This window comes from Dermacentor silvarum, chromosome 1, assembly GCF_013339745.2.
Source record: "Dermacentor silvarum isolate Dsil-2018 chromosome 1, BIME_Dsil_1.4, whole genome shotgun sequence".
In the NCBI taxonomy this organism is placed as follows: domain Eukaryota; kingdom Metazoa; phylum Arthropoda; class Arachnida; order Ixodida; family Ixodidae; genus Dermacentor; species Dermacentor silvarum.
The window spans coordinates 349,913,595-349,938,312 of NC_051154.1; the positions used below are offsets into that span (position 1 = coordinate 349,913,595).

General features: G+C 48.9%; 1 protein-coding gene and 1 pseudogene across 1 annotated transcript; both read left to right on the forward strand.

Moving 5' to 3' along the window:
* The window catches only part of LOC125943357 (uncharacterized), a 31,746-nt pseudogene extending 28,807 nt beyond the window's left edge, over positions 1 to 2,939 (forward strand).
* A 138-nt stretch (positions 2,940 to 3,077) lies between these two features.
* LOC119444661 (uncharacterized) lies at positions 3,078 to 24,404 on the forward strand. The gene is made up of 3 exons (XM_049662636.1): positions 3,078 to 3,199; positions 16,710 to 17,107; positions 23,959 to 24,404. Exons 1-3 carry the CDS (start codon positions 3,078 to 3,080, stop codon positions 24,402 to 24,404), a joined length of 966 nt encoding a protein of 321 aa, XP_049518593.1.
* Positions 24,405 to 24,718: the final 314 nt, after the last annotated feature.

Genomic DNA, 24,718 nt, shown 5'->3' on the forward strand with positions numbered 1-24,718 from the left:
AAAGTACTTTCTGGAAGACACGCGGGCACCAGGGATTACTCTGGAACCTTCGTTTACTCATGTATAAAAGCCAATGCGTTTCGCCGCTGATCAGATTTCGATGGTCGCCGACTGAGTTTGCCGCTATTATTCTGCTTCGAGTGTAACTTGCTTTTCTGGGCAAAGGTTCGCCCAATAAAAAGTCTGTTTCGTCATTCATAGTTTTGCGACGGTTTTCTTCACCGTCACGACCACGTGACATTATACGAGAAAACATATTCCTGTTACGCGGAAGCGCAACGACAAAGCCCTTTTTCAGCTGCCGTTTGAAGTTTGTCCGAGTGGCCGCGGCCGCTAAGAGGAGGTACTGTTTTTGGACAGTGTTCGCCACAATGTCGATTACAGTCGCAGCACACCCTGTTCGACAGATGCAATGGACAGAGCGCCCACGCATCAATGCCAGACACATACGTGCCACATGTGCGGAAGTGCAGCATGCATCGTTCATCTCCTAGGACATCCGCAAAGCGCAAGTGCGTTATTCAGCTAACTGAATATCTCGGAGTAAATAGCGTGAGAGAATTCGTAAAGCGTGACTTATACACAAGCTGCAGAAATGTTATCTTCGGATTGTAATTCGTTATCGTCTGGCGACGTAATCTGATGACGTCATCACGTAAAACGTGACGTCGCGCGATGACGTCTTCGTCAAGTGTTGATGTCAACTGATGGGCTCATGTGATGCCTCTTGGAGAAGCAGCACACTGAGCGCTTCTTTGTTACTGTCTCCGGGATCGGCCCACATTTTTTGTGTGAGAGAGAGCCGCGCACGCGGACACGAAAAATCCCGACCAACTAGAGGCTAGCAGCTTCGCTGTAAAAGAAGGGTCGGGTTGGATATGCTATCTTGTCTGGCGCGAGGCAATTTCGTGGGTATATAAAAACGCATCAATAAGTTTTGTTTCAGTTTCTTGACATCAGCTCCTGCCACCGGCTCAGATTTCTTGCTATGTGCACGCTGATGTTATCAGTAAGGAACGCAGAATCAGACGTGGAGTGGGGGTGACTTCAGGCGATTAATTGGTTTGTCGATCGAAGATACCGACGTATAAAGTCCATCCATAATCTAAGGACAGCCCGGCGCACGCAAAAGGAGATACAGCGTCGCATTGATTAACTGAAGTCTCAAGGGTGGACTCAGTATTGTGAATCCCTAAACTACCTCAAACCTCTGTGTCATATAAGAACGGTGCGAGGCGTATACGTGTATTTGACGAACAGCACCTTCCTTACAAAGCCTTGGCGCTTTTCCTAGCCGGAACTAACCTATACGATATGTTGTGCGGCCGAGGGGATGAGGCAGGTTGGAACATCGACAGGATATTGAAGTAGCACAATATTTATACGGAACTGCCACCACAGTGTGGCTGCACTGAAAAGGAGAAAGACGACCTGTTCGCGATTGATATAGGGTCGCCGTCTTGGCCACCGTTGACCTACGTGTAAATATATTGCAAATAGCCGTGTGCATCACCTGCACGTAACATTATTGGTGGAGGTGCGGGATATTTCTGTGCGAGGATTGCCGGCCAATCTACTTGCACAAGCTTCTTCGCTACTAATAGCATTCCACATTGACGGGATTCACGCATGGACCTGGCTTTCACCACTGAGGAGCCCCATGTGACTCTTGCATTGTGTTATCGGTCGAACCAGATGGCAAATCGCCCCGCGTCTTGTGCCACCTCGGCGAAAGGGGTGCGAAATGCTGGACATATTAAACGTATCCTGGAGGGGTGGAAACGTTCCTCATAAATGGAAGGAAGACCAGCCACCTGGTATACCACTCCTCAAACCTGGCAAGTCTGGTTTAGAGCTCACGTCATACCGCCCAATCGCGCTTGCTAGTTGCGTAGGGATGTTGGAGCGAATGAAGCTCGTTAGACTGGAGTGGTACCTGGAACGTCTACAACGTTTATCCAACTCCTATGGGCGAACTTTGACGTCTCCGTTGCTCCATTGACAAAACATCAAAAGATAAGTAAACTGTTTTCCGTCGCCATATTTCTTGATGTAAAAGGAACTTAACACCATGTGTCTCATGACGCCATACCTGATGCTCTTGAATCGGTTGGCCTTGGTGGTCGAGTGTATCACTGGGCCAGCAGCTACTTACACATGAGGTCTTCGTTTTTGTACACCGATCACAGCCCGACCTCTCTACAGTACACACATCGGAGTGTTTCCCAAGGTGGCGTCTTGAGCCCTGCACTATTCAACCTTGTTCGGATCAGCCTCGTGGAACGCATATCAAGTAATGTCCAGGTATAAATGTACGCAGACGACATCTGTACGCCACGTCAGGTGTAAAACGTCTTAATTAATTCAGAAGGGCGCGATGCTTCAAAGAGCAGCGACTTCGATCTCAGCGTACCTTAAAGGTGCATTCACACGACCAGACGGAGGAGAAATTTTCGCAGCGGATGGCGTATCACCTGACGCGCGCGTCATCAAAACGTGCCGCCTTCGCCTAGTCCGGCCTCCTCCGCTCGTGGTCCGGATGGTTGTTGTTGTTGTTGGAACGTTTATTAAAATAATCATAAAAAGTTTCCGCCCCCAGGAAATGAATCCATCAGGGCGGGGGGAGGGATAAAGGAGGAGGTTCATATGTTATTCATCATTTTTGACTCTTGTAAAAATTAAAGTAACGACTGGAATATGAGGCGCCGTCTCTCGGGGGGGACCAGTGGGAAGGCGCCAGGCGTCCGAATCCTGAGACCTCAGAGTAGGAGGTAGGGTGGCTATCGCTCTTCTCCGGTGCTCGGCGAGATCCGAGCAGCCCCAGAGTATGTGATTCTGATCCAGCAGCTGGTTCCCTGGACAGGAGCGGCAAGTGGCTGATTGCCAGGTCTGGAGGCGCATCATGGCGCGGCGGGCTGGTGTCACTGCTGTCTCCGTGACGATGCGTCGCAGGCGTGTGGCTTCAGCACGGGTAAACTTCCCCGGCAGGGGCGTAGGATTTTCCGGGAGGATGTTCCGGAGCGCGGCCCTTCGAGCAGCCTTCGCCTCCGCCAGGACCGTGTCCGGGTCGATGGGGTATGGGTCGTCAGGCACTTGTGGACGCGTCTTTGAGGGGCAGGAAAGAAGCTCCCTTGCCAGAGAGTCGGCCATTTGGTTGCCAGCGACCCCAGCGTGACCTGGTACCCATGCGAGGCGGACAGTGTGGCCAGCCTCGTCGGCGATTCGGATCGCCCGGTGTATTGAGTGAACAGCACCATCGCGCGAGTCCAGCCGGGCGCAGGCCTTAATGGAGGCCTGTGAGTCTGTGTACACAGTGTGATGAGTAAAGGCTGCGAAAGGAGGCTTGAGGACGGCGTCGCATACAGCGGATATCGCAGCCAGTTCTGCCGTTAATGGGTCGTTGCAGGCAGGACGACAGGAGGAGTAGGCCGTGGCGGTGCGTGGGCAATAGTAGGCTATGGCTGAAGCTTCGTCACTGAGGGCGGCGTCGGTGTAGACAGCGTGGTGATGGGGAGGAGCGTCGCGAACTTTTGCCTCATGCCGCCTTGCGTAAGACAACTGCCTCTCTGCGTGATTGGCATTCACGTTTTGGGGAATCGGTGCAAAGTCCCCGGTCAGGGGATGGTCCCACGGAGCAGGGAAGGAGGGCAGAGGCGCTGAGGGGACTGGCAGATGAAGAAGCGAAAGGATGCTGCGACCGGATATCGTGGCTCTTAGTCGGGACTGTTGTGAATGCCTCGCAGCCTCGGCTATTGCCTCGATCGGATTCATCTGGGCCATTTGGGCAAGGCGGTGTAAGGGTGTGAAACGCGGCAGGCCGGTGACAACCCTCATGGCTTCGTGGTTGAGAGATTCCAGTTTTTTTTCGTTGCTTTTGGGTGAGACTGTAGAAGTTATAGCCATATACAGCACGTGAGATTAGTAGAGCAGTCACGAGACGACGGAGAGATCGCTCCTCACTGCCCCAGTTCTTGGACGCGATGCGGCGGATTAGGTGGAGTATTTGATGCCAGGTCCGAGTGATGTTGCGAAGCCATGTTGTTGCACCACCATCTGCATCGATGTAGATGCCTAGAACTCGAACAGTGTCTTGCTGAGTTATTTGCTCACCATCAAAGGTGAACGAAAATTTCGAGGCAGAACGGGCTGCCTTCGTGCCCAGTACTACGAAGTTAGTTTTGTCGGAAGAAGGTGTGAGTCCGACATCCTTCAGAAATTGAAAATGCTCGCCGGTACCGTATCGCCGGTATTTCCATCCGTCCGTTTGGCGGTCGTCTGGCGTCAATTTAGTGTAGTCAGCGTCAAATCTCTCAACATTGCACAGATTGGCGTGGCTACGATGGCGGGTTGTCGGCGTGAAGCCACGTGTGTTGTTCTTGTGCAGCAGTGATGGCACGTGCTTTTGCTGTGGTGCAGCGAGAAAGGCGAGTCATGGTTGCGCGCGCATTTCTATTTACTCAGACCGCGCAGCCTGCGTGACCTCAACATGAGTGAGGTGCGCAAGAAAACGACAAGTGACGAGGCAACCGTCACTTTTTTGGCTCTTGTTGAGGGATTCACAGCGCTATGGAATAGAGAGCACGCCGAGTATGCAAACGTGCAGCTGCTAATAAGCGTTGGAGTCGAGAGTGAGTACGCGGATTCCGCAAACGCCGCTCCTGCTGTGGAATGCGACCTAAAGGCTGTTTCACATGGCGCGATTGGGGCGAAAAAAATCGTTCTGCCGCGCACGTCGCAGAGCGATTTTCGCTGAGAGCTTTCACATGCGTCTGTGACAGCGCGATTTCCGTCGCAGCGACGCCGAAGGTCACCCCCTGCTCACGAAGCATCCAAGCCTCCATCGCTCAATAAAAACAACGTGGAAACTAGCCATATATTAACATTTTTTATTAATATTTGAAAATAGAATGAGTACACTATTTTTAAAGTTTAAAAGCGTTGAGACTTTACGAACGCTTAGTCTGCAACCGCGGCGAGTGAAAACGCTGCACAACACAGCAAGTATGAGCGTGCGGCTAGTGCGGCGCGGTTTCGTTTATTACCCGTTGTTGCGGGTAATATATCGAAGCCACAAATCTTCTCCTGGAGGAGTATATGCTTCTGCAGAAGAAGCGACCATTGAGTGTGTAAGCACCTGGCACAATTTGTAGCGATAAGAGGTTCACGACGGTGACGATCAAGTGGGTACTGCCGTATGTTGAAGGCGGCGTCTGCTCCTGACCTGGATTGCGTGCAGCTTCTCATTTTAAACAAATTGTGTGAGCTAGAGAAAACAAAAATTGTACATGAAGCTCCTGAGCCACAGGCGCTGGTGGATACGCTCTGTTAAAACATCATTGAAACTGGTGCGCGATATTGCTCCGCTGAGCTTCCAACACGCAGTAAAACAATAAAGCGCCTATTTCGACGGCGCTTTCTGTTACGTCACGTTGCTCCGCCCACATCGCGCCGATCGCTGCGACTCAGCGACGGAAATTCCAACATGTTGGAATCCCGTCGCGGAGAGCCCGCGGCGTCGCGGCGGTCGCTGAGCGACGGAATTCGCTGTGTCGCTGTGTGAAAATCACGCCATGTGAAACGGCCTTAACACGGCTGCGCCGGATTCAAGTGATCACGTGACTGTTTGGCCCGCGGAGAGCAGGCTGGATTTTGCCCTCGCGTGTGTATCCGCCTTAAAGATGCATTCACACGACCGGGCGGAGGAAGAATTTTCGCAGCGGATGGCGTATCACGTGACGTGCGCGTCATCAAAACGTGCCGCCCTCGCCCATTCCGGCCTCCTCCGCTCGCGGTCGGGATTGAAAATCCTCGCCGGTATTTCCATCCGTCCGTTTTGGCGGTCGTCGGACGTCAATTTAGCGTAGTCAGCGTCAAATCTGTCCACATTGGACAGATTGACGGGGCTACGATGGCGTTGTTGTCGGCTTGAAGCCACGTGTGTTGTTGTGCAGCAGTGACCGCACGTGCTTTTGCTGTGGTGCAGCGAGAAAGGCGAGTCATGGTTGCGCGCGCATTTCTATTTACTCAGACCGCGCAGCCTGCGTGACCGCAACACTAGTGAGGTGCATAAGAAAATGCTAAGTGACGAGACAACCGTCACTTTTTCGGCTCTTGTTGAGGGATTCACAGCGCTATGGAATATAGAGCACGCCGAGTATGCAAACGCGCAGCTGCTAATAAGCGTTCGAGTCGAGAGTAAGCACGCGGATTCCGCAAACGGCGCTCCGGTTGTGGGAATGCGACCTAACTCGGCTGCGCCGGATTCAAGTGATCACGTGACTGTTTGGCCCGCGGAGCAGGCGGGATTTTGCCCTCGCGTGTGTATCCACCTTTAGTGGACACGGGGCGTAATTCACTAAGCGAACTTACGCACAAATTGTGGCGCAAGAAAATTTTACGAAAAAAGCGTATTCACAAAGCTAAAGTGTTCGTAAGATGAGCAAGCTTGCGATGCCTGCAAGCTTGCTTGTAAAAAAGCGTGTATAAGTAATGGTAGCACAGGTGCGAACTTCTGTGCGTGGGCCAATAGTAGGCGTAAGTCGATTCACAAAAACTAAGCAGCCGTCGCAGCTGGCGACATAAGAAGAAATTTCTACGATAAGGTGGTAGCAGTGTTACGAACATAATTATGCATATCTGAGCCGCTCGAGCAGACGCGGGTAAGCGTTGGAACGCGCTGTTGTGGCCGATTGGCCAGAGGCCACAACCGATAACCACCTATTTCACGTACTTATATCTTTGTGGCGCTCTCTGATTTGTCATCTCAAAGTGCATTGAGCAGTTTAGGGGTATAATTGTATTGGGTGTGGGCTGCTGTGGAAGGCTGTAACATTAATGCTGGGCTGCGCACTTCTGCCTAATGCCGACGGCCAGCCGATCCCCAGAGTGGACACTATAAGAATCCTGGGGCTGCTAATTGAGGCTAAAGGCGGTAACACGCAAATGGTCATGAAACTCACGTCCAAAACGGAGAACATGCTCCGGCTGATCCCCAGGGTGACCAACCGCAGGGGAGGGCTCAGCGAGAGCAATCTCATCAGACTTTACCACGCCTTCCTCATGAGTCACGTAAATTACGTAGCCTCGGCGCTAAAATGGACCAAGAGAGACGCGGCCAAGATAGAGACACTGATGCGCAAGAGCATCAAAAGGGTGCTAGGTCTTCCGATCACTACAAGCACAGAGCGGCTCGATCAGCTAGGGGTCCACAACTCGCAAGCAGAAATCATCGAAGCACAGACCAAGGCACAGGTCGTGCGGCTGTCGACCACCAGGGCCGGCAGACGCATCCTAGAAGAAGCAGGCATAAATGCAGAGGCAGAGTGCAACGCACGCAAGGTCGCGCTCAGCGCGGCGGTCAGGGGCACTTTCAAGGTAGAACCGCTTCCGAGAAACGTCCACCCGCAATTCAACGAGGGGGCGCCGAAAGGCGAGGGCCCGAGCACTACTGAAATCGACCGCCAACTGCCCGGGACTGGCGGCATTTGTAGACGCGGCCCAGTATGGGCGCAGCGACCGGTACGCGGCCGTCTCGATACGCTGGGATGGGACGATCATTAACGCGGCATCAGTCAAGGGGGGTAACGTCCGAAGTGGCCGAACAAGTGGCAATAGTCATGGCAATCAGGGACCCCGAACGTCCTTACGTGTACACAGATTCGCGATCGGCGGCCAGAGCATTCGCCTCGGGCTCCATATCGCGGGAAGCGGCGGCCGTCCTCGGCCACGAGGGACTTTACCAACGCCAACGAGCTGGCGCACGACCGCGCGCGAGGACTCACGCACCGCGGCGATCGTGGCGAGCGAAGTAGCGGGGAGGGAGGGGAGCACCGAGACCCGCTGCTTACCTTCAACGAAATAACAACGCACTATCAGCTGTCGAGGAGGGCCCTCCCGCTCCCCCACGCTAAACTCAATAGACCACAGTCATCGATATTCAGAATGCTTCAGACAGGGTCGTTCCCCTTGAGAGGCAGACTGAGCCTTTATTCACCAGAGGTAGAGCCGCAATGTCCGGATTGTGGCGAATCATACTGCTCGCTAGCGCACATGCTCTGGCAATGCTTCGCGTTAAGCGGCACCATGTTCAGTAAAGAAGAAGACTGGGCGGACGCCCTCCGAAGCGATGACCACCAGACCCAGCTCCGGGCTGTCCAGAGGGCTCACGAAAGGGAGGAGGCTCACGGGCTTCCCGTCCCAACGTGGGTGCGGCCCGCGACCCCTGCCGACTACTGCCGACCACTAAACCAAGAGTGGGTGGGGAGAGGTTCCTCAGGGACACAATAAAGTTATTTCCTCCTCCTTGATAGGCTGTTTCTTTATGCGCGCAATAATAGCCTAACTTTTCATACTGGTCATGGCACTCTGTTGGGTGTAGCAAATAGAAGTGCAGTCTCCGTGCCTGACAGCCGTCAAGTTTGTCACTGATGTGTTTTGAGCACTTCTGTCGTTCTTGTTTTTCAGCGAAGCTGTCTATGGCTTGGATCCGGGATATTATGGCGTTCGCGCGGAAAAAGTAAAAGAGCCAACACCAAAAACAAACGTATATCGCCGCTCGCGTCGGAGCTCGATTTAACCCCCTGTTGTCTAAAACGATGTGTATTTGCGAATGTATGACGTAGTGCGTGACGTGGTGTGCGCTTGATAAGGCGGCCAAGGGGAAAGGGTAGGCGCCCCTCGGAGCGACCGCGCGAACGCGCTCGTGCTACTGCTCACGCGTTCGTCGTCTTCCACAGTGGCTCCGTTGCCGCTCAACATTTCAGCGTGGAATTTCACTTCTGGGGTGCTATGCAGGATGCGCCGAGTTTCTCGTTCGCACGAGTTTTACCCGAGTTTGCTCGATGGCAGTCAGTGAACGGAGATAGCAAGGAAAGCGCAAGAACAACGGGCCAAAAAGAAATGTCGAGATAAAGACGCGTATGACAACATGAGCGCACCCTGCGCGGCGTTTCAAGCATAGTAGACTGCACAACGAAACGCGCCAGCGCCGCGTATTGTTATCAACGTATTATCGCAATTTAGCAATACCGTGACTGTCCCGCTGTCTATCTGCACACTTGTCGTGAGCCGCTTGCCACGCCTTTCTTGGGCGCGTCAAGGGCGTGCCTCCTCTTTCGGGCATTATCTTTCTATCCTCCGTCGAATGCGAACAGGGCACATGCTGTGCATTCTTACACCTACACTTTCCTTCAATCGAATACTTTAACAGACAATAAATAAAATAACGAACAATTTATTTCCTAACGTATCGGTTTTTCGTTTCGAATGCTATAAATTTTTTATGACAAACGGAGATCGAGCGAATTATTGGGTTTTGCACTTTTTTGCCGTGAGTGGCGACAGTGAGGCGACAGCTTACAAGCGGATACATTCTAGAGGGTCGCACGCACGAGGGAGTTCATACGGTGAGAAGTCGCCAGGGGCGCTGCAGTGCTATTCTCGATTAAGTCAGTCATGACAATGATCTGACCATTCCCTGTCTATTACGGGAAGGGCAACGCATCGCCGCGGCATGGCTGTTCACCGCAGGCGCTTCATTGAGACTATTAAGACCGCCGCTTTACCAACGGAAAACGAGACTCTAGCCATAGAAAGAGGAGCAACGGATGTCGCTGCAAATGGCTTTACGGTACCATGTTTATTTCTGTGCGCGAAGCTTCCGTGATGCATTGTGAAGAAGCAGCGACCGGCCCAGCGTCACAATTAATTGCTTTTCATCGCTTGCCCAGTGAAGGTGCCTCTGTGCGCACATACGCAGTATATTGAGTGTACTGTGCACTCCAAAGTGCTTGCCGATTGTTTCTGCTGGAGCTAACAGCGATCGCAGATGAATATCGTAACGACACCGAAACAATCGCATTTTGGCAGGTGAGGGCTCTAGTTTTGCAGTTATGAAATGAGACTTCGAACGCAGGAAGGAGTTGCAACTGTTTAGTGTGCAGTGCTTGTGATGTAGAAATGTCATCGTAATGGGTCTAGAAAAGCGGGGTGACCATGTTAACGACACTACCGCTCCGATACATATATTAGCCGATGACAAATCAGTCATCTCAAATGACTGCTGCGATACGTTGTCGTTAGAAAACACTACGCACACCCCAGCATCGTCGTCCACCACGGTGCATCGACACTTTGCAAGTAGCTACAGTGACGTTCCGATAATTGTTTGCTGTTTGCTACGTCGCCACAGTGCAGGCAATGAAACCATGTTGTGGAGCCATCACAGCCCGAGAAGATATACGCCTATGTATAAGCCAGCGATAGTCGGTGCTCAGTACATCGCCGATGACAGTGCGTTGTGCGTGTTTTATCTCGGCGGTCAAGATTGTTGATGCCTCTCTACTCAGTACCGCGTCGCTGAAGCCGAACAATAAGTTGGGCGTGGCTCAACTGTGGTGGGTGCGCGCACAAGTTACATGCCTCGCGTGGGGCGTGACCTATAGTTTTATTGACAGGCGAACTCGTGCCAAACTCGTACATCGCGACCCCCCCCCCCGAGTTGAACTCGGGAGCATGGCAGCGGCAGCAGCAGCCTGTGTGATCCCATCCAGCGACAGCAAGCGTAAATATACCGCCTGGAGCCGTTCATCTACATGACCGACGTAGAGTTTCAACGTCATTTTCGCCTTTCCAATACGTCAGTGCGCTGGCTGTGTAGCGAGTTAGGCGAAATCTCTCGTCTGCGGAGACAGCGTGGCGGGCAAATTATGCTTTCGGAGCACAGATTGGTGTGACTAGGCTGCAGAGGAAGAGTTCGTGCGATCGCTTCGGCTCTCTCCGGCTTCAAGCGCCGTGCGTCCACCGTGTCCCAGCGCTAGGCCAGGTCCGGCGGCGTCATCGGAGTACTGGGGCACCTGCAAGCACCTAGGGTTCCAACCCGACCAGCCAACCTGTGGTTGGTTTGTCCCATTGTAGTGGTCACATTGTATAGGAAGACTCAGAATGGACGCCAGGCTGCCTTCCGGTGCAACAGATGCCGAAAGCAGTCTTTGCAGTTACACGGTACCGCTGCACTGTATGGGCAGAGAGGCGAAGGAAGTTACTTCGACAACACAGACCGCCTCTGCCGTTCGAACGTCCACCTCTTTAGGCGGGGAGTGATTTGGCTCACGTACTGCGTGAGCAATGGCGTAGATGTGTGGCTGGTGAAGGAGATGACTAGCGACTTGTTTCCTTTATCGACGCATGCCATCGCCGACTGGAAGAACTACGCCCGTGAGGTCATGATGGACGAGCTGCTGGCGCGACCTCCACTCGGGTCTCCCGGGAAGATAGTGCAATTTGACGAGTGCCTTCTTCGGGGCAAGCGAAAGTACAATCGAGGCCGCCTGATCGCCGACTGGAAGAACTACGCCCGTGAGGTCATGATGGACAAGCTGCTGGCGCGACCTCCACTCGGGGGTCCCGGGAAGATAGCGCAATTTGACGAGTGCCTTCGGGGCAAGCGAAAGTACAATCGAGGCCGCCTGATGCAGGGCGACAACGTTCCACCGAGCCGCCAAAATTTCGGCGATGTTGAAAGATCGTGCACCATGGGTCTTCGGCATGGTCTGCGCTACCACAGAAGTGCTGCGACTTTTCAAGGTTGACCGACGAGACCAAGCCATTATTGCAGCCAGTGTCCAACCGGGGGCCTTTATTCGCAGTAACGCATGGCTCGCATAGAACTGTGTTCCAAATTTAGTGGATGCTGACGAGGCGAGCCTCAATCTGCATTGGGAGACAGTCAACCACAGCGTGAAGTTTGTGGACCCCATCACGAGCGTTCAAACGCAAAAAAATTAAATTTATTGTCAAAAAGAGAATCACCACCTCGTCAGCGGTGGTGACAGGGTAACTGCACCGCTGCTGGAGTCATTTCTGGCATAGATGTGGCGGTAATCAATTAACCGCCACGTACGCTGCAAAGACCATTTCTTGCGTTTGTTAGAAGCCACGGATCGCTCGGGCTACCCAGTACAAAGACTCTTTCCTGCGGTTGTTAGAAGCCATCGCTCGGCGCTAACCCGTATGAAGGTGCATCACAAAGTAAAGGAAAATAAAGTGTAGTTTTCTGACCCTTGTATGAGTGCTTTCCGGCATTCGTGAGTGCTTACATGGTAAGCGCGTGGCAAACCACTACTGCACTAGCAGACGCTCATTCGTCTCGCAGCCTTACTTTAGAGCAAGCAACGAGAGATCTGTTGAAAGCACAATGTGAAAACCAGGCGCACACCAATCTGTGCTCGGAAATGGGGAGCGCAAGTAGGTAGCGAGCCGCACCAATTCAATACAGAGGAATTACAAGGAGCAACGAGCGATCTGTTGAAAGCCTAGTGCGAAAACCAGCGCACACCGATCTGTGCTCGGAAATGCTAGCGCAAGCACGTAGCGATCGCCGCGCCAATCCTATCCAGAGGAAGAAAGAGGAGGGCGAGCGTCCCCTCGTGGTATAACGCGAAACGTATTAAACGGCAAATTAGTCTAATACACATTCAGTGCACATCTTGTAAACTTTAAAATGCTTATAACCCACATTAATGTGAGTAATATTATCGTACTAAATACATTTATTTTATAACTTGCTTGTGCCTATAATGCACTGGGTGGAACAACAAACAAGTGAAAGAAGGTACGACCACGCACCGACCGTATGATCACGTGAGCCCCAGTTTGTTGACCGCCCATATGGCAACGCCCAAGAGATGATAGCCACCCAGAGTGAATCTAGATAAACCAATGAACTGGAGGTGCCGACGGACAAACTTTGTCTTGTTACCATTAGTTCTTTCATCTTGGGGCGTCGCCAGAGCTCGTGAAGATCCCGAGTTTCGCCAAACTCGGGGCATCCTGCATAGCACCCCTGCCTAAAGAAACCGGCTTAGTGCAGACAGCAATGTGATCGCTTTGAAATGTTTCTAAAGGTCTACGGCGTTGCCGACTGTAATTATGAGAGCAATTGGGTGGAAGATATGTTTAAAATAAATCTGATGCTCTTCGTCGGCAATTACGTATTGAGTTTAAAGGTTGAAATAGAAGCATTCACTGAAGCAATTGAGAAAGTTGGAATGCTATATTGAAAGTGCGACATTGGAATGGCGAGGAACAGAAAAGCTTAACTAAGCCGTGTGAATGAACTTTCATTTACTGTGATACTTAGAAATATCATACTGAGAATGGCCTAATTTTAAAGGCACAGCTAAACAAAGTGTATTAGTGCGTTCTGAACTATCAGCGGTCGCAACTTCTACGGTAGTTAGCTCTAGTTCTTTCTGTGGTGCTCCATGAAAAAAAGAAAAGAAAACCATCGGACGCGAGTAAAAATACGGACGGGACATAAAGCCTAAAAAAAGAAATAAGAAAGGAAAAAGCATGAAAACATCAAATTTTCTTAAGGAATTGACAACTGAAACGCAATATTACAAATTTATCTGGTGTTTCCGAGACCTAGGTTCTCAGCAGCGACAAATCTTATATCATAATAAATGCTGCCAAAGTCTTCGTGTAGTGGTATCCTATTTTAATTGTTGCGCTGTTTTAGAATCATAAGCATAGTAAATACATTCTTAGTCGAGTCAGCTAAAATGCTGCAATTTCACTACACTACACTGTCGAAGTGGTTCACTGCATTCTTAGTGAATGCCTTTCGAGCTGAATTCTAAACAATAACAGTTTTTGGAGCAGCTCCCTTGCGTTTTTCTCGGAGTTTTACATAGCAAGATAGGTGAACGTCTGCTTCTTCTAAAAACGAAGCTTTTCTCTGCGAACATAGCCGGGTTTTTGTTACTGTGGATGCTGCGGCGTGGCTGCTTTCTTGCCGAATAGGCCAACCAATCACAGCAGAGGAACGCGCGCGACGTCGCCGCCGCTGGGGTCCTTGAATATAGTGAACTCTCTTATGCGAAAGCAGGGGAGGAGGGTATTCTGTAAATGTCCATCCAGTGGATTGTCCATGTCGGCCACCGCTGATTGGCCGTAACTGAACCAGTGAGGAGGGGACTGGCAGTGGGCTCTTGTTTCCTTATCGCTGTACCTCAGCCCAGCCAACCAGCACTATACCAGCAGACGAAATGGACATGTCTCCTAAGTGAACTTTTTCAGGAACCCCCCCCCCCCCCCCCCCCCACCATCCCCCAGCTATCTTTATTATCGGCCCGTCAATCTGTCAAAGCAAGCGAATTAATTATTGGTATGTGCAGGTTGCGGTGTTCAGGTGTTGAAGGATGTAGAAAAGCTGACCGAAACTTTGAAACACAGTGATGACGCCAAACGCTACAGCCTACGCTGTCCCACGCGGATGCACATCATGATATATGCTTCTGTACAGTGGGCAGCCTACTATCGAGCGACTTATTCGCGCGTACCAACACAGCGTAATAGAAATTGAAAAAAGGCACCGAGAATGGGCAAATTTATCAATGTGCTATTTACTTCTGCGCTCTTGTTTCAGAGCCGAAACCGATATGGCGTGTTTGATGCACAAGAACACGCCAGTAAGAAATGCTGAAACAGAAATAAAGAAACACAAGCAAACATGTTTTTGCTACATCCGACTACGAAGGGATTTGGGTTGTTTGAAGCCTGGTGTGGGAAGAAACGCACTTGCCCTTTTATTATCCATTATATCGCGCTGCCATAGACACGACAGAGCTTCGTCTTCTTTTGATTTTCATTTCGTTACTGTTCCCAAACAAGTCATATCATCTTTCTTTCCAACCTGCAAACACATGAAAAAAGAAATAAAAAAATATAGTGATTCCTAGAAGTGATGCCCGCGGATCATAAAACGACGATTGTTTGTTTATCCTCCAATATTCAAAGTTTCCGTGGGTTTGCTTTTTTGCCTGCAGTTTGCTGTACGAGTTGCGAAAGGTATCTTGTTGGGTGGCATTACTGATTCCAGGATGGCTACATGAGGGATCCCTGCGGAAATTGAGTTTTACGTACGTGCTGTGCAGACAAATGCTTTCGAAAAATTTGAAAGCTTCGTGAGCTGAAAAGTTTTGATTGTTATCAGACATTGTCTTGTTGTAATAATTTGGAACTGTGAACACATGGTGATTGTCCCACACAGCCTTTAGAATTTTACGCTTGCGTGTCGAGCCTGTCCGTGGCAGCTTGCAATGTTGGTTGCTTTAGAGCTTTCCGCACCTTTGACAGTTATTTTTTGTGCTTCATTGTCACAGATATGATAATTAAAGAGCCTTTACAATTGTGGGTGCCATAAACAGGCGGCTAAAGCGTTTTAACCACTGCAGCAGTAGATAACAAAGGCCCGGATCGAAGACAGGTAATTTCCGTACGAAAAGGAAGCTCATTTATTCATTCATTTATTCAATATTGTATGAGAACAGCGGTTACTACCTCAAACTTCGACAGTTTTTTTTTACAAATCATAGTCTATCTGGTCTCTATGCAGACATATCAGCTGACCGAACTGCCTAAAGTAGTGATCATTTTCCCTTCTTCATATTATTATGTATTATCTCGTTAGTCTCTTGCGAAAGTGCTAGGGGACAAATGCTTTACTTTTTTTTTCTCTTAAATTTAATCCAACGCTTTCATTGTGTTCCTAATTTCAAAGCTCCATCTCGTTCTTTTCTAGTTGCTACAATATGGCAAACCTGGTGCTCCAACAATGACTTCGAAAAGTGACTGTGGCTGTACTCGCCTCCCACTGAGCTGAAAAATAAAATAAAAGCACGGGCTTAACCCCTTCAGTCACAGCGTACACATTTGTGTGCGCGACTTATTTTCGCAATTTCTCTGCAGTGGTGGATCACGAACATTAAGCTTATAGTAACTTGAAAATTTCGCTTACCTAATGCACCTCCATTTTATTTCTGAGTGCAATGTGTCACTATAGACGACCGCTTTGGTGAAGACACTACCGTGTTTGACGGGCTGTTCGACGTGAAGCGGTTTGGTAGCAGCTGTGAAATAACTTTTTTTCCTTTCTAGTAATGCTTGCAGCGAATAATTAAATTGTGTATGTAATTCGAGCGGTTTACTAAATTTATTTTATGAAGAAACGTGGTATGACTGACTGATCACTAAGCAGATATTGGAGAACTCTATAATTATAATGAGTCATCATAATTTTCACAAGGAGTCCTTCCACTACCTAGATTTGCTTTCAATAGAGCATGCAGTACCTTGGCATAAATATTAGTAAATTTCATACATTTATCGAAAGTCTATCATAATTCGTGACTGAAGGGAAGGGTACAATCGAAGCACATGCTAAACCTAAGTCCCTTATCTAGTGAAGCGTAAAGGCGCGCGCGTTAGGCATAACGTAGCTCGAAGCAACATAAGTTAATCGCTGTAACTATTGACCGCTTGAAGAAAGGTAACATTAGAGAGGTAACATGAGACGCTGCAAAGGTAACATGGCTTTACAATAAAAAACTGTGATGTTTCGGTTACCTAGTAGCAGTAGTAGTAGTAAAAAAAACTTTATTATATACACTTTATTATATACACTACTCCCCCAGAGGGGGTAGGAGGAATTATCACTTGTACAAAAGAAAAGATGAAAATACATTTTATGCAATTTAGAGCTGCACTCTCAGAGACATCTATAAAGAGAAGGCATCGCATGCTCCTTTAGTTTCTTCGTGACTGATCGTTTGTGGCCGACAAGAGTTATATTTAGCCCGCCGCGTAGTCTCGCTTAACCGACAATCGTCAATAACCGCACACATCAGTCACTCGAATACAAACGATAGCCGCCCTATTTTTTCTCTCGTCATTGCAGTGGCGTCTAGCCTTCACATCCTGCACCTGTCGGTGCCCAAATGGGTGCAGAACGGCACCGAGGACTCGGTGGTTCTGGACTGCGTGTACAACGCGAACCGCGAGGACGAGCACCTGGTGATCAAGTGGTTCCTCAACGACGACCCGCAGCCCATCTACCAGTGGATCCCCGAGCTGAACAAGCGATTCGTGTCGAGTCGCCTCAAGGACCGCATCAACCTGGACTACTCGCTCACCAACGGTAACAGCTTCACCAAGTTCCGCGCGCTCAACCTGGTGCGGCCCACCACCGAGCTGAGCGGCCGGTACTCCTGCCACGTCATGTCACTCGCGGGACAAGACTCCGAGTCCAAGCTCATGACCGTCTACGGTAGGTGGAGGCTGCGACGCAATGTGGCTTGTCTTGGCTGTCAAGCGCTTTTTACAGCGAAGCTTTGTATGGCTAGGTACTGACCAAAAGTGCGTGCGTCGACAGGGTGTGTAGAAAAAAGGCCCGTCGACAGAGAAAAGAGTGGGCCGATCGCGAAGATAGTGCAATACCGGGTCGACCCGCGGCGGAGGTAGTCTACCCATCAATCCACCAATTAAAGTGGATGAAGAAGGATTGAGGTGGATTAGGGTGAATTAAGTGTGAATAAATTGATTAAGGTGGATTAAGGTGTATAAAAGATGATTAGGGTTGATTAAGGTAGATTAGGGTGCATTAAGGTGGAATAAGGTCGACTAATGTGGATTAAGGTGGCTGAAGGAGATTTAATGTGGATTAAGGAGGACTAGGGTGGGTTAAGGTGGATCAAGGTCGATGATGGTTGATGAAGGAGGATAAGGTAGAATAAGGTGGACTAAGGATTAGAGTTGATTAAGGTGATTTAGGGTGTATTAAGGTGGATTAAGGTCGACTAGGTGGATTAAGGTAAATCGAGGGGGATTAAAGTGGATTAGGGCGTATTAAAGTCGATTAAGGTGGATGAAGGAGGATTAAGGTGGATCAGGGCGTCTTTGTTTTGATGTTTAATTGCATGCATATAGTGATACATACATGATTTCGTCATTTTAGAAGAACACATAACAGCTTCGCTGGTAGTCCTTCTTCATAGAGGGGAAGGACACTAAGTTTCTTTAGAAGCCCAAAGTTATCAAGCAGTAGGCGTGCGTCACTGAGCATCGGTTTATGATTTGCGTACTCGAGTGAGCTAGTCTGTCATGCCACCTAGCTAACAAGCGAGGTTGCATCAGTGACACTTACTTATCATTGATTAAAATATCGACGAATTAATTTCATGTTTTGAGCACCTGCGCATGAGACGCCAGGTGCGAAATGTTGACTTGCGACTTGTTTTATGGTGGCTCGTGTTTCACGAAAGACGCCCAGGGCCTTAAGCGGGTATATCAAGGCCGAACACGTTTGTGAGGGTCATTATCGTTATTATGGTCGTTATTATTGTCATGTGCGGTCATTATTTGTTATGGTCATTATTACAACAACACTGCCACAGACGAAAAAAGTTCCAATGACGTTTCGTGACTTCGTGAACGCGGGTGACGCGCAAGGGTATGGGTGATATAGCGCACACGAAACTTTAGGCCCTCGGTGTTCCTCGACGTCTAGACTGTCTGCATAGCAGGTCACTTTCAAGATAGGGCTCGTGCAGCCGCGCGAGGCAGTTATCTCAAAATGAGAGTACAAAAACAAGGAAAATATTGTCATGACAACGCGCACAGAGATTTCGCACGGAAGATATCAGAAAACACAATAAATAAATTTGACCAATATCAGGTTAAGTAGTGGAAGGAGAAGGTAACATCGGAAGGCCTTATTTATCACTTGAGGATGTATTGTTGCGCGTAGCAGAGGAAGTAAATTCATTAAGGTTGAAGTTTTGTGCATCAAAAGCGTTCAGCAAGCTGGCAAGTAGGTGACGAGCCATTTGTCCTCCATAATTTGTGGGTCTGTGGGGCACAAGACATTGTTCGGGGTGCGGGCGTTATAGGTTACAGGGCGTCTCTCAAGGTTTGCAAAAGCAGATAGAAACGTTGTGTTTTGTTTTAATGCTTTTATATAGGCGAGAGCTAGCTGATAAGAAAATCTGTGAATTTCTGAGTACCAAGTTCCTTGGATTGTGGTTTTAAAGGGATAATAAGCGCACGTCGGAAATGAGGCGAGCAATTTTTTTTCTATAAAAGAAAGAAATGGTTAGTGTTAGTGGCAGATGTAATGTCCCAAACAAGAAAGTAATAACTGAGGTGAGTGATAAAGAAATTGTTATAGATAAGAATCTCGAGAAGTGCCTCCGGCAGAGTCGGCACCATCGTTAGACAACACAAGTAATCCTTTGTAGGTATCGCGCTTCTGTGGTGTTACCCACTTTTCGGCAGCTTCCTTTACCGCCAAAACCTTTCACAAGTCAAAGCAGATTAAAAGAAGTTTGTAGCAACATCAACTTTATATTGCAAGCTACGCATGTGTCGCACTACAAGGCATGTTGCCAACGAAATTTTGTTTAGAACAGAACGTCTGCATCTGACAAATGCAAAATATGAAAGAAATCTCTACAAATCGTTGCTTACTTTCTTGAAATGATTCATATAACGAAAAAAGAGAAGCGAATAACATGTCTGCCGAATGCATCTCGTTTACGGTGATTAAGAATTGTTGCAGCAAACAAGAATGCATTGTCGGTGTAGTTTGTTTTGCGTTTCAGATGATGAAAATTAGCGCAGCACAAGGACAACGCACACAGCCTTCCCTTCCTGCGTGCGTTGCCTTTTTGTTGCGTTAATTTTCCTCATCAGTGACGTAGTAAGGCACTGAATAATATTGTATTTTCAAATGCAGGCCTAGTAGTTTGTTAGAGAAGCCTACGTGGTCACAATTTATACAAGCAACTTCGCGAGCATGCAACGATGCTCGAAACAAATGTTGAAAGGACAAAATGAATGCTTGAGAGCTTTACGCTGGGCTAGTTGTTCTAAGTTCAACATGCAAACAGAGCAAACGACGGGACAAGTGATACCAGCAGGACCGATGCGCTGACTATCGACTAAATTATTTTCGGAGTCGTACAAACATGAAAAGACAGATAAGCGACATACTATTAGTTCCTGATATACTGTAAGACTGTTAATAACATCTTTTGGCAGTCAGCGCTTCTGTCCTTTTCGTATCACTTGTTCCGTCGTAAGCACTGTTTGTCATTTTGAAGACGAACGTCTCTGTTGACCAAGCACGTCGACGCCGCAGAAACAATCTCTCCTGATCTTCTCAGTGGTCTCCCGAATGAGTGGGGACCACAATTTTTCACGTCTCCACGAGAGGCAAGAACGCGGGCTGCGACTCGGATGTGTCGCCGCGAAATGTGTGCAAGCTGTTTGCGAAATCAACGTGGGCGGACCAGAAAAGAACGTTGCATCGGAAATGAGCCTATGCGGCAACGACAGTGGCTGCAAGCCGTGTAGGTGCTACAAGAGTAGTGCTAGAGGGGACGTGTTATCATGTTGCTGCACAAACGCGGCCGCCCCGTGGTTGGAAACGGCGTCCATTACTCATTGTTGCTCCATTAGAGACATCATCAGCGTTCGCGAAACCGGGACACGCAAATCGAGCATGATTTATATATCCCCGGCTCGCTGTGAGCTACCGCAGAGCGTCATTCGAGGAGTACGCGGGGACCTATTACGTTGGAGGTGACACTTGGGTCTGGAAAAAAAGAAGAAAGAAATTAAACAAAAACGAAAAGGAAACAAGAAGACCAGGGCTTTTCTGTTGCCTTTTTTTTCTTCCTGTGGAGAGGAAATCCCTATAAAAGTTTGTATCACTCTTCGCGTCCTAATTGTGCGTCTCCGGTGTTTTGCCATGGAGTTGCCAGGACACATGTTGAAATTTGTTCGTAGGCTTCTTGGGAATATTCGCCTGCTTTAACGATGTTGCTGAAGGGTCGTCTATTTATGCAAGGAACATGCAGTGATGAACACTTGCAGGCTTTGTTGCGCGGACATCTTGTCGGTACTGGTGCGTAAACGCTCCTCTTCGCCCTTGCTAGTTTCCGAATGCGTAACAAAACTGGGATGTCCTTCAACTGACGGGAAGAGAATTGGTGTAGTCCAAAAAAAAAAAAAAAGGGAAGGTCACTACTCCGCGCACAAGAACTCTCACTTATTCTTGTCTAGCTGCCTTTTCTGACAAAAGGGTAATTGAAAAAAATGGCATTTTGTAATTCTACCGGAATTTTCAGCGGAATACGTCATCATATCATATTTTTGTTTGTCGGGCACGTCATATGGAGCAGCAGTACCTGGAAGTAAGTTATGTGAAGGGAAATTCCGAACGAACTCTTTAATGTTGAGTGTTTCGACGTTGTCGCTGTTGGGAAATTATTAGCTGGTGAATACGTATAAGTAAAAAATAATTGTGTTCGCACCATAATGTTTTTACAGAACTTATGGTGTTACTTATTATCAATGCGACCCGCAAAGGGTGAAAACAGTTGCACATAATTGTAGTGCATTTTAATCTACCGATGTTACCACCATGACACGTGAATCACATTCTATCTTAGAAAAGCGTAACGAGCAGCCATAGGCTCCTCGTCTATATCCGCTTCATTAGTCCTAACTTCGAAATACCAAGAAAATACAAACGCTCATCGCGTACTTCATTTACCTGCGCCCTTCTAACTTCAGATGCTACTTTGAGTAAGCTTGAGCGCCGATCCTCCGTTGCACTCCCTGCCCAAATAAGTTTCTCACGGGTGAAGCTTTGCTCTTTCTGTCGCATTCGGCTCCCTTTCGACTCGAAAAGTGCGTACCTATGGACAGTGCAGCGCTTACTGCCATGCGGCTAGCGCGCGTTTCCCCCTATCCTCTCCCGCCGGTGGCATGCGCGAAATGGCGTTCAGAGTAATTAGCAGCAGGAGCCAGGTATTCATTAAAGAAGCGCCGTTCGGTGGTGCAGCAGCTCCGGCTGCTGATTCCCAATGGCTTATTAGCAATGCGTTCAAAGTCCAGGAGAGCGGTGAAGGAAAGAAGGCGCCCTGCGCAAAATCGAGCTGGCCTCATTGCGTCTCTTTACGCAAAGTACCAGCCTCAAAACGTAAGGGGGGGGGGGGGGGGGGGGCGGAGTGGAGCAAAAAGCAGGGGAAGGTAAAGGGTGGATGGAGGAGTCATCTGCTCACATACGTAGAACGCCCAGCGCATGGTGCGAATGCATTGAATAACCTTCGATGCACCTGGCAGTACTAATCCAGGAACGTAATGAACTTCTAACGACATTGCGTATGGCTTAGCAGCGCTGCGTCCAAGCGTTAGAGAGGGAAGGCTGAAGGGCGCCAAGTCTCCGAACTTTGCTAACTGTCTTTAACTCATTAAATATCAGTGATTTACGTATAAATGATGGAGAATTTGGGAACCTTTTTATTGCTGTACCCTACGAAGGGGGATGGTAAAGTCGATCCCTGAAGCTGAGGTTTTCTAATAAAAGAAAATGTTAGATTGAAATGGGGGCCGAAGTGGGATAAGCCCGGAGCTTGATCAGTAAGAACCATTACGTAGCAGGGGATAGTACGGTAAGCAATCATCCTCCATTGAGAAATAAGCCGTCAGGGAGCTGCTTCATTTCAGAACATAAACCATCTATCAGATTAGCGAGCACCATGTTGAGGAAAAGATCGGCTACGTTCGTTGCTTCCTGAAGACTCCGTATTTTTCTACACAGCTACAACTATTGCGTAAGATTAACGGCGCCGTACTTTATGCCTGCAGGCACTGTGCTTCTATAGCTACTACGCGCTGCGCTGGGTAGTGGTGAAGTCTAGTGGATCGTTAAACGCGAATAAATTATGTTTGGACGCAAGAAGATCAGTGACCTGCCGTGGTAGCGCAGTGGCTTTGGTTTGGCCCTTATTAGCTAAGCCCGAGTGCGCGGGATCGAATCCAGGCCGTGGCGACTGGATTTTGATGGGGGCGATATGCAAAAGCGTTTGTGTACCGTGCATTTGGTGCTTTTACAAGAACCAGAGGTAGTCAAAATTATTCCGGAGTCCCCCACTACTGTGTAATCACAAGCTGGTTTTGGCACGTAAAATCCCAGAAATATTTTTTAAAGATCTATGGTCATATTGTTACGGGGATAACGTACCAGAAAAGGTTCCCGCGTCTTGTGGGTGCAAAAGAATCACAGGAGCCGGTGGCTGCTGCACCGTCGGCACTTCACTGGTCATCGCAGAGCAACCAAGACGGCGACCGCTTCGAAGTTCCGTGCTTGGTTGATGGAGCCGGCACGTTGACAGGTTTACCCAGCACCTCCACCAAAAGATGTTACGGGGATAACGTTTATTTAGGGAGTATTGCTATATCCAGGGTTTGGACAAGCAGCGGCGACGGATGCAAGGCTGTCGCGCGCCTCTGGCCACTTCGTCGCCGTCGTCTTCGTCCGACCGACAGTAGCAGCCCCTTCACTGTCTCGTGGCACTATTCACAAAACACCTGAATTATAATTGGAATATGACTTTGGCGAATGCCTTAGAAATCATTTGGTGATGTTTATTTTTAATGATACAGCTGGGGTGGCACTTGTGAATCGCAAAATCAGCGAATAAGAAAAATATGAAGGAAGTTTTCCGAGCCAGGGTTTGTATTTACAATGTGACATTATCCGATGAGATAGTACAAAGAAATAAAAATAAAGACATTCTGCATTCGTAATAACGCATGGCTATGACAGCATAGGATATGGCAAACTTCAAGCCGTCTTGACGGAAGCAGCGCACTGTGACTCCGACATTTGCCATATTGTTACCTTTCCGAAGTATTCCTTATCTGTGAACCAACTAATTTGTGTTTAGCGGGCTACTTTTCAGCTACTTGATTCATGTAATTTTTGGTAGAACAGTCGATTGGTTTCAGACCACCATGAATAGAAAAAAAAGCATGACGCAGCAGGCTCGAGAAACAAAAAGGCGTAGCTCTAGCGAACAAGGATACAGCAAAGCGGGATAGCAGGTTCCTGAGCTATAGCAAGCGGATCGCGGCTTGGGCTAAACAGCGAAAGCCTACGCAAATGTTGCACGAAGAAGGTCGTACGACAACATACGAGTTGTTTTGTTGGCGTAGCGTTCCGCTGTTCTTCTATTTTACCCAAGAAGCCACGCTTGAGCGTCCTTCAGCGTTCAACCTCCGCGCTCACACTTCACTGAAACACTTTGGGTATTTTGTTTTCAACCGCAGCTCCTCCCAAGAGGTTCGACTTCACTTTCGAGCGGGTGTCAGCGCATGTGACGAACCTGTCGTGCGAAGTGGATGGCGTGTTCCCGCAACCGACGTTGTTCCTGTACCAGAGCAGCGGCCGGGACCCCGTGTCGCGACCCGTGGCCTCGGCACCAGCGAGACTGGCTCCTCCAACCCCCGCCGAAGGCGCTGCCGGCTACCACGTGCGCCTGACGTATGCGCTGGACAGCCGCACGCTGGACGCGTCCGGTCACGTGGAGTACGTGTTCGAGTGTGTGCTTGCCATTCCGGAGACCAACTTTAGGCAGCAGCGGCGGCTAGAGTTTGAACCCGGTAAGGAATGCACTGTAAGAAACAAGGAATATTCGAGTAATAACTCCACAACAGAGATTGCGGAACCATCAACGATGCAACATGCTTTCTCCATGGGGCCACGTCCTAAATAGAGCCCAGTCATAGGGGCTTATTATGCTAAATAAAGCGGGTGAAATTACGAGTATTGTCATAAATGGTTATAGCACATTATTCCACTAGTTTTCTACCGTGTGAGAAAAAGCACAGGAAAATTTATGCACTAACATCGCTCGCGACTTTGTCAGATGCAGAGGCAACCGCTTATGCCTATTTGTATTGCTTGTGCTGTAGATTTAAACTTAATTCAAATTCCTTTGAGGGCTGTCTTAACGCAAATGGGGAAGGGGTTTTAATGAGTTTAGCATTCGTTAAAAAGCTAACTGCGATTTATTGTCACTGTCTAACT

What these genes read in the sequence shown, in the direction of transcription:
- LOC119444661 (XM_049662636.1), top strand. Translation starts at nt 3,078, where the DNA reads ATGGGTCGTCAGGCACTTGTGGACGCGTCTTTGAGGGGCAGGAAAGAA. An exon ending in GTACCCATGCGAGGCGGACA is followed by an intron (nt 3,200 to 16,709) that starts GTGTGGCCAGCC and finishes TACAAACGATAG; the next exon opens with CCGCCCTATTTTTTCTCTCG. An exon ending in CAAGCTCATGACCGTCTACG is followed by an intron (nt 17,108 to 23,958) that starts GTAGGTGGAGGC and finishes TTTCAACCGCAG; the next exon opens with CTCCTCCCAAGAGGTTCGAC.